General features: G+C 35.6%; 1 protein-coding gene across 1 annotated transcript in view; it reads left to right on the top strand.

Moving 5' to 3' along the window:
- The window catches only part of LOC131428304 (histidine-rich protein PFHRP-II-like), a 31,152-nt gene that overhangs the window by 15,442 nt on the left and 1,357 nt on the right, over nt 1–14,353 (top strand). Inside the window, exon 3 of the mRNA XM_058592151.1 lies at nt 14,172–14,193. Within this exon, the coding sequence (XP_058448134.1) occupies nt 14,172–14,193 (22 nt within the window). The remainder of the gene's footprint in view (nt 1–14,171; nt 14,194–14,353) is intronic.

A 14,353-nucleotide genomic window follows, 5' to 3' on the forward strand; every position in this document is an offset into this window, starting at 1 on the left:
TCTTTCATTCTGCGATCGAAGCTTACTTGTAACAGACGTGTCTAAATGAAAAATTCATTTTTATGTTTAAGCTAAATTTTCAACTGTTCATACCCTAGAATATGAAACATTATTGAAAAAAATGGTATAGCGATTCCGTCTTTATACCTCTCGAAGAATGATAACATGTATGTTTGGGTTACCAAACTGAGATATCACATAATTATTAATGAGTGCGAGGACTTGTGAGTTTTTCTAACAATCATAGCATCAAATACTAATAAAATTAATACAAACAATTCATCACCAACACCTAATTTTTGTCTTAATTTTCACTTTTGGAAGACTGTAGTGGCAAATAATTTGTTTGATTTCAAATGTTGTTGTTTTTGTCTCTCACACAAAAAGTGAAACCATAACCCGAGGTAAAGAAGTTACGTTTGGGCGAGTACCTAGGAAAATTCACAGTATTGTCCACAGAGGCCTCAAGAAAACATACCTAAGGCAGAATATTTCTCCGTTACCCAACGAAGATACCGACTAAAAATATGACTGATAAAATAAAAATGACGAAATCCAAAAACTGGCGTTATAAGTTCTCAGAAAGATAGAATAAATGATATAGAATAAAGTTCTCAGAAACAGTTACAAATCTGCAAAATTCCTTTGATCCGGGGAAATCGTTCTGCCAATTGAACTACTGTGGGTGTGATGAAACACAACTCAGAAGACATTCCGGTAGAAAATAACATGGTATTTGATTTAATTGTGCACAGCCGACAATGGTTTATATGTTAGTTTATCCCTTGCGATCCAATTCCACATGCAAAAACTGATCGAATCTTTAGTTCTCCGGCTGAGTAATGATGTGTGAGATTTTTGTGTGTCTCTATTGACGTTAATTTTACGTACCCAAGTTTTGCTCGATAGGATCTTAAATTAACATTTAATTTCTTTTGTGTAGGATAGAGGAAAATTACCTTATGTACCATCTCTATCTATTGCCGTTGGAGGTTCGCAATGTGAGTTTCGCTTCAAACCAGAGCGATTGTGTCATCCAGCTGCTGGTCGTTTGCATTGGAGAAAAAGAAAAAGAAAAAGTGGAAGAAGAAGTAGGGGCCATTATACAAAATCAATCATTCTAAATGTAATCGAAAGGACTATTAAGATTAATTCTTCGCAAATCGAAGGTAGAAATCATCATTTTAGGGCAAATCTAGAATGATTTGTTAAGCTTTGCGCACTTTGCGCAACAAACGAGCGCATATAAAGCAAGCATTTATCTTCGTCGCGTTCAAGAAAAATATTCCGAACATCAACACACACACACGAGAATTCCAAAATTCGGCCCTTCTGACTGCCAGAATTGAATTTCTCAAATCTTGAGATGTATTAAATATCGAAATATATGAGCGTTTGGACGCACTGCGGTGAAATTTCATTTTCAATCGAACAATATGAGATGAAAATGAAATTTATGGCCGCTGACTGTCAGCAAATCTCTTCTCATTCATTTCGTTTTTGTTGTCATACGCAAGCCTAGCTCCCAGAATTCAACGCCAATAATTGCCAGATAACTTTTTTTTTTACTCGGTGGGCAGTAAAATCGATACCATATTCAAAATGGGTATTCGATCAAAAAAGTCTGGGAACCACTGCAAAGACATCGAGTGCGCAAATCGCCATCTATGTCAAGATAATGGAACTACACCCGGCATTATTCAACTGGTGCTTCAGTCAATAACGAATATGAGATTCCGTTCATCCACCCTAAACGCAGAAAACAACAACTAGAACAAGTGCGATTGCGTCATCCATCTACTGGTCGTTTACATTGGAGAAAAAGAAAACGAAAAGTGGACAACGATGGGTAATATTATACAAAATCGAATTCTAATGGCTCTAAATGGTATCTATTAGGATTTTTTCTTTGCAAATCGGAGGTAAAATCATCAGGTTAGTGCTAATCTAAAGAATAGTTGAATTAGCTTTGTACACTTTTCGCTGTGCGAAATTCGCACCAAACAAAGCTGGCATTTGGCTGCAACGCGTTCGAGAAACATCAGAAAGGACCAAATTGTGGAATTCTCATGTGTATGTGTATGTGTTTTGGAACACACATACACATACACATGAGAATTCCATAATTTGGCCCTTCTGACTGCCAGAATTGAATCTCGTCCAGCACTTGATAGTTTCTTTCACTCAAATATTAAGATGTGTTAAATATTGAAATATATGAGCGATTTTACGCAGTGTGGTAAAATATCATTTTCTATCGAATAATATAAGAGAAAAATGAAATTTATGGCCGCTGACTATCAGCAAATCCATTCTTATACTATGTTCACACTGGCCGAAAATAACACGTTTTAACGATAGTAATATAAAGTTAAAACAGCACTGTTCACACTACAAAAATGGTTGTACCTATCTGCGTTGCCAGGTCATTTTTCCAAAAATCTGTATTCGGCGCAAAAATCTATTTGTATCATATCGGTATCAATATCTCTTCTACATAAGTAGTAGAAAATGTCACCAAGAGGTGAGCGAAAAAAAAGGTCCCACGACAACCTTTTTTCATATCTATACAAGCTAAAAAACAAAATCGGTACTTATCTGTATGATCCGTGAACTATCGGTATTTTGGGAGTACATATCTGTATTGTGGTATAGAGGTCAAAAATCTGTATAAATACAGAGAAATCGGTATACCTGGCAACGTTGGTACCAGTTTTCAGTTTTATTTTATTATGATTGCATGGCTACTTTGATGGAAAACTGCTGTTGTTGAACAGCTTGTCAATTGACATAGTCGAAAAGTGACGGAAAATGCTAGCAGGGTTGTGCTATACTGACAATTATATGATGTTATTTCGGGAAAACATGTTTTAATAAGACGTTTCTGAGTATGAAATAACGCAAAAGTGAAACATGTTATTTCGCTTAAAACACGAAATCAGAGTTAAAACATGTTTTAACTCATAGTGTGAACATAGTATTATTCATTACGTTTTTTGTTGTCATACGCAAGTGAAGCTCCCAGAATTCATCCTCAATGGAATAATTGTACCTAGTCAATTGATGTTTTAGTTTCAAATGCCAAGTTGTCTACCTGCTCCATTGTCTTCGCTGTTGGTAGTGAGCAAGTTCGAATGAAAAGGAATGAACATCTACACAAACTCAGACATTCTCTTCGGCCAGAACTATGAATAGAAGGATGACGGTTTACATTTGAGTTTTGGATTAACACCAGCTTGATGATTTTCAATTGTTTTAAATTCAAAGAGATGTGCTCCAAAGTATTACAAATGAACACTGAATGAGGAAACAATTAATTTATTATTGTTCTGTAATTGATATTTCAGTTATTATTACTATTATCTCGACCCAATTCGAATGTTTACATGAACCTCATTTGAAGGCTGCTCTCACACTATTGAAAAAGATATTTTGTTACTTCAAGAGATAAACTGAAGAAGGTTAAACCACAAACGAATTTCCAGACATGACAGTCACGAACTTTTTTTGGCGCACATCTACGGTCCTCCGTGAAACTGGCACCAATGGTGATAAATTGGTTGCACTTCTGAGTTCCCATCATCACATTCATAATGTAAATGTCAAACCTAGGGATGTCGCGTTTTTTCAAATACTCGATTAGTAAATAATCGAATACAACTTTTCAAACTAATCGATTTGCTTGATTAATCGTACAGAATTACTCGATTAATCGATTAGCTTGCGATTAAGCATGACTAAATTTGATGGGCGATCTAACGTTGTGTTTCACTGCCAGATGCGTACGTGTGCGAGGATGATGATTGCAATATTAGCTGTCAAAATACAAGGGAAAACCGAATTTTCACTTGTAAAATCCTTTATAACTTACATACAACGTCATTTTTTCAAGCGAAAAGTTAATTTTAGTGTGAGAAAAATCAATTTCTACCTATGTTATTGTAGCAGCACCCAAGATTCTGTTTTAAACCAGGCATATTTTCAGATCTGATCTTAGCATGCGAGAAAAGGTTATGTTGATAATAATTTTATTCGTTGCGTACATTATAAAATATTACTTGAAAGACCGCACTGATGCGCAAACCTAAGCGAATATGCGATATTATGATGAGGAATAGTTTTTTACTAAGAACTAATTCCGGATCTCGATATTGATCAACATATCATCTTATAAAAACAAAAATGATTACACGAAACGAAAGAAAATAAATTTTCTTACATTTTAAAATAAACAGTTCTTATAACAAGTTCTAGAATTCTACAAAATAATTGAAATTATATAAGAAAAAATCAATCTTAAGAAAGGTTCAAATAATGAAACATAGATGGCGGGTCAGGTGAAATTAGTTCTACGTTCGATTGTCAATTTTGTTTAAGTCGATTTGTTGTTTCAAGTGGTGCCAGATTGTTTTCGAAACAACTTACTTATTTCACGCACAAAAATTAAACAAATGCCTAGTAATTAGAATGAATAGATATTCTAATTTGAATCAAATAGTATCGTTTTTATAAACACCATTAAGTCACATGGCAAAATTTTCTTTGAAGAAATGCAGGCGAATTATTCAAAATAGAGCATATTTTTAACAACCAAACGAAAGGGAGAATTTTTCTTCTTCGATTACTGTTATGATATACACTCAGCCAGTACATAACAGATCTTCAAGTAAGTGGCAGGGTGCTTAGTGACTTTAAAACAAACACGACATATTTTTGTAATAATCACAATTTGTTTGGAGCCACCATGAAGTAATAACATTTGAGTTTGAATCTATTAATTTGATGTTTGATCAGCAACTAACCGTTTCATCGTTTTCATTACACTGTTTTTTCTGAATGAAGTTTAAATTACTTAATTAAGCTCTCGGTCCTCGCACACTAAGATTACTAGAAATCAATAAATCAATTTGAGGTATATAAATTCAAAAACTAGTAATATAGACTAGTAAATATGTGTATAATAGCTTTTAATCAAAATATGGCTCTTTCAAACAAGAACAAACTAAGAAAAACAAAAAATCACGCGAAACAATATACATTTGTTTGTTTGTTGCGAATGATATCCTATGTAGCAAACCTAATTTACTATTCTCATCGTTTGAATAGTAAAATACTGTTAAAATCATAGTAACGCAAAGGTTTATGTGACAATTCATAGCCTTCGAAAAGGTGAATGTGAGAGCATGGAACTAAAGCTTTCAGAATGTCAATTCAGGAAACTTGAATTATCTCAGGTTTAAAATTTTTAAGCAGACGATTCATAGGTAAATAATTCAAAACAATTTTGGTTTAATTTTATTAAAAATATTGTGCGATTAGTAATATAAATAAAGAAAGATTAGTAATATAAAGAAAATGTCAACCAGAGATTATCTATTAGAATAAGGCGGGTGGGTAATGTCAGCGACATAATTGGATGTCGTGAATACGAAAACAACTGACATGTTCCTTAACACTTCCGAATATCAATTGTATGAATTATGCAAGTATTCCCCTTTTTCACATTTTTCGCAAAAACAAAGAAGGCTTTACTTGATCTCGATTACTGTGAATTTCACACAGCGAAAAGTGCAAAAATCAAATCAAACTGTTCTAGATTTGCACTTAATTGAGGATATTTATCTTCGATTTGCGAGCAAGAAATCCCAATAGTTCTTTAGAAAACTTTTAGAGCCATTAGAACGGCTGATTTTGTGTAATGCTCTTCACCGTTGTTTTTTTTCCAATGCTAATGACTGGCAGCTGTGACGTAATCGCTCTTGTCGAAAGCGAAACTAGCTGTGCAGACGACACAAAACACATCTGCTCGCAGTGGCGATAGAATCCAAACTGATTCAAATTTTGTTAAGAGATTCCCTTTTATGTTATTTCGTTTGTAGCTTTTTCACTAATGGGCGGTCCTAACGGCTATAAAAATAGCCGCATACAGAATTTTAATGTCGATTATTTCATTTCGGATTTGCATAATTTATTGAAAGAAACTATCAATATGCTGTAGGGATTCGTTTCTAGCATTCAGAAGGACCAAATTGAGGAACTCACTATGATATTCACAACTTTTCGGAACATTTTTCTTGAACGATTTGTTGTACAGCAGCAGATATTTTGTTCTCTTCCTCAGAACGCGTTCTGATTGGCTGGTGTTGACATGGGTCAAATGAGATAGGTTTTTCAATAGTGTACTATTGAAATACTTCAATGCTTTTGCTATACACGCTTATGTTGAAAAAAAAAATCGATTCTATTGGTAGTTAGATTATATAAATCCTTTCACAGATCACTGAGCTATGAGCTTTCAAAATACGAGGAAGGCAAACGCGCCTTATGAATTATCCTCTTTGATACTCGTTTATACCAAACATTATGCCACACAACTGAAAATTTTATCATAAAATTGTGATTATATTTCCGATGGCATGTAGCAAAAATTATGTTGATTCGTTAGATACAACAAGAGATATTCACGATCAAAAACTTATCACTCTCTCAGAGGGTAAATTTTGAAAAGGCACCCCATAGTAAAGTAAGTCGTATTCACGACAAAATCAACAGAATTTTGTGCAGTTTTTGATAACTGTGCACAATGAAAATCTGTGCACATGGCATCCATTAAAACTTCTCAACTCATTGACAAAATGAAACGAAACCAAATTTGAGGAATAAAATTGAGAAGATTATAATGAACATAAGTGAAACTGGAGTCTTTTCTTTCATTTTATTGTATTGTAATTTTCACTGGCGGTTAGCAAAGACTACGATGCGCCAAAAAGCGACAGAATGCCGCAAAGGAAGCGAACCTGTCATTCGCATCAATTCATCCTCTTCGAGACCCCAAGTCACAAACATAATATTTAAATTGGTATTAATCGAAATCTTTGTGTTCACCTACTGCTTTACTTGAAACACTTTCGATTTTAACTAAAAAAAGGCGGGTGAGTAATGTCAGAGACATAACTGGATGTCGTGAATACGAAAAAACTGATACGCTCCCATCACTTTTCCGAATATCAGTTAGTTGATTGATTGTATGAATTGTGCAAGCTTTCCTCTTTTTCACTAATAGAATTTGAAGCGATACACCTACATTAAAGTACAGATTAGTTACATTAAACAGCTACTATTCTACAACTATATATTCCAAACTTGAAACAATTCCTTTTTAATTTGCTAATATAGGAAGCTAGGTACGACAAATTTGTAGTTTATTTTTATTGAAGCTATGAAGTTCGAAGATATCTGATTCTTCTCGAAATTTCAGTACGAGACAATTGCAATGGCCTGGTCTGAAATGTATCTACGATCTTCGGTATGCAAGAGTGATTCTAATAATAATAATGATAGTAATAATAATAATACAGATTAACCTGTATATATGGCAACCCTGTTTCGCATGGCATATTTTCACACGATCCCATACTAGTATAAAGATGTGTTCAACATCATCACTTTCGCTTTCGCATTGCCGTTCGTAATTGAATGTGTTAGTGACGGTACAAATCTGTTTTTCTACCTGTTTTCGGAGCCATCGTTCTGACGGTGTCTCGTACGTACAGAGTAACTGCTTTAACTTAAATGACGCTATTTCTCACTTCACATTTCCTTTTATACGTGCTAGTGGTAGCACGGTAGGACGTCCCCTTTGTTAGAATTCCTTTCCTATACGCAGAACGGGAAACAGTGAAACGATATAAAAGAGAGAGTTAGCAGAGCGGCAGCCAGTACTGAATTGGTCGTCGAGCTGTTAACTGCGTATTGTGGAATTTTTACGCAGAAACACGCACACAGGAGGAACAGTTAAGGGCAAGGCAAAGTCCCGCTTAAACCGTGCTGGTCTGAAGTCCCCAGTTGGCGGCAGAATCCATCGTTTGCCTCGGGAGGGGAACTACGCCGAGCGTGTCAGTGCTGGTGCATCGGTCTATCTGGCGGCAGTGATGGAGTACTTGGTTGCCGAAGTGTTGGAGTTGACCGGTAACGCTGCCCATGACAACGAAAACGAAAATCATCCCTCGCCATCTGCAGCTGGCCATCCGTTGAAAACCCCGTACTTTTCAGGATGACCACATTACTGTGATAAAGAAATATTTAGAATTGCTTTAAGTTTAGCCAGTTCTGATACGCCTGGAAAGTAGAATGCGCAAATCAAGTGGAAACATTTGTTCTAACAATTTTTGTTTTCGGCCGCATACTAAAGAATCGCGACAAAAATACATATTGATCTGTGGCAACTCTGTTTCGCACGGCATATTTGTATACTAGTATAAAGATGTGTTCAAAATCATCACTTTCGCTTTCGCATTGCCGTTCGTAATTGAATGTGTTAGTGACGGTGCAAATTATTTTAACTCCCATCTTGATGAATCTTTTGGTAGGAAATATTGAGATCTGACATGGTTCTCGTGTGTGTCTTGTTTCGGCAATGGGCCTTGCTGGACTTTTTGGCTGCCTTTTTCGATGTCATTGTGCTGACGGTGTCTCGTGCATTCATATCGGGAAACAATGAGACGACAGGTCCTCGATGTTGCTATCGTGTGTCTTGTTTCGGGAAGAGTTGCTCAGCAAATGATAGGAAAAGTGAACCATTCAACTTTTATATGGATGCTCTTGTATAGATACAGACATCTCGCGTTCTGATTGGCTGGTGCTGTCATGGGTTAAATCAAACAGGTTTTTCAATAGTGTACTATTGAAAAACTTCAATATTGTTGTGATACACGTTCAAGTTGAAGATTTTCGATTCTATTGGTAGTTAGATTATATAAATCCTTCTACAGATCACTGAGCTATGAGCTTTCAAAATACGAGAAAGGCAAACGCGCCATATGAAGCTATGCAATATGAGCTCTTTGATACTCGTTTATACCAAACATTTCAGAAAAGTTTCATTTTGAACTATTTAAGAATATGTCACACAACTGAAAGTTTTATCATAAAATTGTGATCATATTTCCGATGGCATGTAGCAAGAATTATGTTGATTCGTTAGATGTAACAGGAGATATTCACGATCAAAAACTTATCACTCTCTCAGAGGGTAAATTTTGAAAAGGCGCCCCATAGTAAAGTAAGTCGTATTCACGACAAAATATACTACTATAAAAAATTGTATATCATCTCCTTTAAAATTAAAGTCATCTTTGACAGATACATATACTCATTGAGGCTTCAAATAAACATATAATTATTTCTTGTCGTAAAAGAAAATTGCATGTTGAATCTGTAATTGCCCTTGGTTCACCAGACGATTTTTTTTTAATCGATCAAGGTAGATGACTGTCTGAAAAAATTTCGAAAACCTCTAAAAAGTCTGCAAAACTGCATAGTTTGCTAAAAAAGAAAATTCATCAAATTCACATAAAATCTGCAACTTGGTATCTGTGATTCTGACCTTCATTAATTCGCAATTCTGCGACGATTCCGTCGCATTCTATGCTAAGCTGAAATTCGCAATACTAATCGAACCAATAATCGTAGGAAATTAATCGATCATTGCGATTATCTGAAAGAATTCAATCGATTAAATTTCATTCGATTAACTGTGCCTTTACTCGATTATTCGATTAATCGATCGATATTACGACATCTCTAGTCAAACCGTGAGAACCCTTTCGATTCGTTAGCTCATTTGTATATATTGAGATTTTATGTTACCCTTAATATTTTGTTTGTTTTAAAGTAATCGTCTAATAACATGATCTCTCGTGTATTTAAATTAACTGCGAGAGGACAGTTTACAGCAGACTAGAAGCAATATTATAGCAGTTACTTTAAGAAAGTTACAATGTATACTTTTCGCGTTGGAAGTAATGGTACATACGAGTACTTTCTTGAGCGCTAAAAAACCTCTGAAAGCACGTAGTTCCAAATGTTAACAGAGTAGATTGCATAAATAATGTGAACAAATCGAAATCAATGGTTGACGAATATATGAAATAAATGAGTCTTTATGAACGTCTTTATAATTGAACGCCTTAGCTTATGTTTTTTAGAGGAATATTCTACTGTTTTATTTCTTTCATTGTGGCACGACGTTTGTGAATTGAAACGCATATGATGTAAAAGATTTATTGAAAATTTTATTCTCACTCGACAAAAATTTGACTATATTCCTAACAGCTTTCATCGAACAATTTGCTTATTGTCAAGGTGTCGAAGAATGAAATTATATGAAATACCAAGACTATACTAATTGTAGAACTTGATTTGTGAGCAACACAAACAGGGAGAGAGGTATAAAAGCAATTTTAAAACAATTGTATATTCTTTCATGATAATTGCAAAAGGATTGTTTTATTATTATATCAGTGTGTGTGTGTGTGAAATAAAAGCCATACATACTGTGTACCACAACAAATTTTATTTTGATAAAACATCAGTGGAATGAAAATTACACTCTTTGAAGGGCAAGTTTGAGTCTTGTTTCCAAAGCAGTCATGTCACAGTCGAACTGTAAAATAAAATTATTTATTTCAAACTTTGAAATAAAATAAATAATCAAATTTACTCACCAGTCTTATATTCCATCATTTTGGTAAAAAATCATTTTTTCCTGCAATTTTATATGTTTTAATGCATCTGGCCGGTTTGAAAAATTGTGTACTTTCATGAAAATGCGCAATCCCCATTCATAAATTAACACTGAACTGAAAAATTCGCAACGCTGAAAAAAAAGATTATTTTCAACTAATGCATAAGGTGAAATTCTTTTCCTCCATCTCGTTACAACAATCTCCAAGCCATGAATTACTTAAACTGTTTCAACTAAGCGCCATGGATATGAATGGAGACGCATGGTTGTTTACGATTTTTAGTTACTTGTATTGCACAAATTGCTAGAATAATGTACCATGAGTTCCCTTCTAAAAAGATATGAATGGGGACGCAAAGGTGTTCATGACTTTTTTTATATAAAACATTTTCATTTATTTTAAAAAAATCTAGTGTTGAAAAATCCGAAAAAGCGCAATAAAAATTGTCGAATATTTTCATTGCAAAAATACATATTTTGGAAAAGTTTTATAATAAATGGAAAGTTTTTCAAAAGTGCTCGAAACATGTGTCCTATGTTTTCGTTGGTAGGGTTGCTTCGAAAACAGAATAAAATGAAAATAATAGAACAATTATAGCTCCGTCAATATTGAGATTGACGGGATGTAAGTTTGGGAAAATCATTTCCAATCCGAGTTTTTTCAAATTTCTTTCAAATATGGTAGCAATGAATGTTCCATTTGTCTTAGAAATTCATGAAAATTTTAGATCTGGTATTATCTCGAAAAAAATGTTGCTTTTAAAAAATCGACTTTGAAACTTTTTCGGGTAAGTTCCTCAATTGAGATGAAACTGGAGTTTGTAATAAAATATTGCATACCAAGTGTAAATCATGGTTAAAGATAATTTTAGAAACCTTTCAATTCTATAAGTAACCAGAAATTTCTATTCGAAAATGTCCCAAGGCGTTTGATCGAGCCTTTTCAATTTTAACTTTACCGAAGCAAGCAATAATTGGCTGAATTCATGTCCATGGTATTTACAATTGTTAAATACTTCATACCTCAATAAGAAAGAAATTTTCTGATTCCCAAATATGTATATTTTCCTTAAAGTCATGTCATTCAAAAAGAAGCCATACTAAACTATTAATTACCTGTCAGGTCATTCTGCACCAAATCAATTTCAAGCTGGTTTGATATAAACTCGGTTGGTACAGAATCAGATTTTCAGCTGCATGGAGTTTATGAAAAAAGTTGGAGTTTATGTTAATCCAAACAATAAAAATAATTACCCTTTCGATGTATTCATTGGATCTCGAAACATTGAAGGCTTGAAATGTACAGAGCAAATTCGCCGATGCTCTACTTGGATTCCTGAGCCATTCTTTTCTTTTCCAATGATTCCGCAAAGCTCAATCAAATCTTGAAGTCTAGATGAATTATTTATATTGTTCGTACGTTATTATACGGTATACAAAACAAAAATTCATATCATTACCTCTCTGTTTGCTTCGGAAATTTAAACAACGATACGAATGGAGATTTTCTCCGACAACTTCCAATACAACACAGTTTTCCCATTTTAACTAACAACTCGTTATACGGTAGCGAAATGAGTGACAATGTTGACATTCCATTTTGTTCTACTCATGTCAAACTTTGGTCGAAATGATAACAATGCAATTAATCACGCGCTCCACCAAGCGGTGAGTGCGGTCATTTTAGAAAGTACCGGGAACGAGCCAGATTTTTTTAAAAAGTTTGTAAGCACATACATGTCTTTATTATTTATCTTTGGTTAAACTAAGCTTCAACTGTAAGAGAAACGAATAAAGAACTGTGTTCCACATTCGGTTTCAATTGAATTGAATGAAGTTTAACTCCACAAACAAACTTACTAATGACCTGGAATGGCGCCCTACTTTCTGGAATACTAACGTAATCTTCCGTAGCCAAACAGTTTTTTTTTCCAAGACTCCCAAGCCAATAACGGTCCTTTTCGGGACCTCAACAGTAAAGTGCAGAACTTATTTAGAAAACCATCTTAAATTGCCGCCCTAATTCCTAGAATACGAACGTAATCATCCGAAACCGAATGGTCCTTTTTAGAACTACAAAATCCTCAACGATCAAACGGTTTAAAATCTCGAATGCAGTCCTACGTCAATCTCGCGATTAGGTCTCTGACATTACCTACTCCAAGTTTTTTTGTTATTATTTCCAGATTTAAATTTTGACACTGACATAAACTATACCTCTAAAACTAGAGCACACCTGAACAGTGCAATCTACTCGTGTTTCAAATGTAGAAGAGAAATTATTTATTGGTTAAATAATCAAGTCATTTTTGTAACACAAACCGGAATTTCACTTTCCTATCGCTATATTTTAGGCTAAATTCTCGTTATAATTACTCTAATTCACAGAAACATAATCATAATTGTTATTGATAGTCGGATTCGGTTCGAGAATCGGTGGAAGAAAACAAGTTTTCGCCAGCACTTATCAATTATGTAGCCAACTAAGTACAGTAATATGAAACACCTCTTAAGTATAACATTAGCAAGCTCGGAGCTACTACAATTTCAGATAGTAAAACTCACTCGGCACAGTTCCAAGCTTTGGGTTGAGCGCCCTTTCGACTCGTATCCACGTGTTCGAATCGGTCGAACAACGACAACCACGGAAAATGCTCAAATATCATGCATCCAAAGTTGCCTGTAAACCTGCAAACCGGTCGTAACTTTAAACCAGAACCTTTCGCCGAACATTTCATCACGCGCCGCAACGACCTGCGGCAATCGAACTGTATCTGAAGCTGATCCGGGCGATCGATCCTATCGGAACAGTGGAGTGCAACGGATTTCTGGGCGGACCATTCTGTTTCTTCTTAAACCAGAAAAAAAAGGTTCTCGTACTGAGCCTGAGCAGTCATTGATAGATCACAGTAGGCTGCAAAAGAGAAACAAAAAAAAAAACAACTAAAACTGATTGGACCACTCCGATAAGAGCAGCAAGCCATGCGCGCTAGTCGTCGTCGTCGTCGTCGTTGCCACGGTCCGGTGAATAGAGATCGAAACCAATTTCTCGTTGGGGAAAAGGCCACCAACCACAAGAAGAACGAGAACCATTCGACCAACCGTTTCCACACGCTCCACGCGAAGCGATCGTTGCCTTTTGGCGTAGGTTTTCTGGCCGGTAGGCTCAACTCTCGCACCTGTTGGACGCTCGATTTCGGCTTTGTTGTTTTTGCAGGCACCGGAGAGACACAGAGTGAGAAATGATTGAGAGTCTAACAGGGGCGATCCTTACCGGGATGCATGTTTCGGTTTTCTTCTGAACACGCGATCGGAGTGGAGAGTTTCAGAGCGAGCGAGATTTCGCCTGTACCGGAGGGTTTCGGTTGGGTTGCTCTTCGGTGGCCGGGCTCGTATAAAACCGCTTCCCTACCCATCGAGGAGGCACAGTTCGCAAACAGTCCTAGTCCAAGTCGGTCCGATCCGATCGCGCTAGGAGGTTTACGGTTTCAGCAACCAGCAAGCACTCAATAGTAAAATAACAACAAAAAAAAAACACTGCTTTTTCTACTACGTGCAATACTGACTGTGAGTGATTATTTTCCACGTGCATCGATTAGTCAATCAGAGGCCTAGTTGGAAGTGAAAAAAATAAAACAACATAAAGTGATTGCATAATGAGAGCCTTCGTAAGTAGTCCGATGTTGGGTTAGGTTGGGTGGTGCAACCGGGGGCGTTCGGGCGTTTAGAAATCGATACAAGCAAAAAGTGCGATCGAAATTTGGATTTTATAAGTCAGTGCTTTTGCGTGTCGGTTGATGTGTAATCGTGTGTCTTACCAAATCCCTT

The sequence above is a fragment of the Malaya genurostris genome, chromosome 1 (genome assembly GCF_030247185.1).
Source record: "Malaya genurostris strain Urasoe2022 chromosome 1, Malgen_1.1, whole genome shotgun sequence".
NCBI classification, from domain to species: domain Eukaryota; kingdom Metazoa; phylum Arthropoda; class Insecta; order Diptera; family Culicidae; genus Malaya; species Malaya genurostris.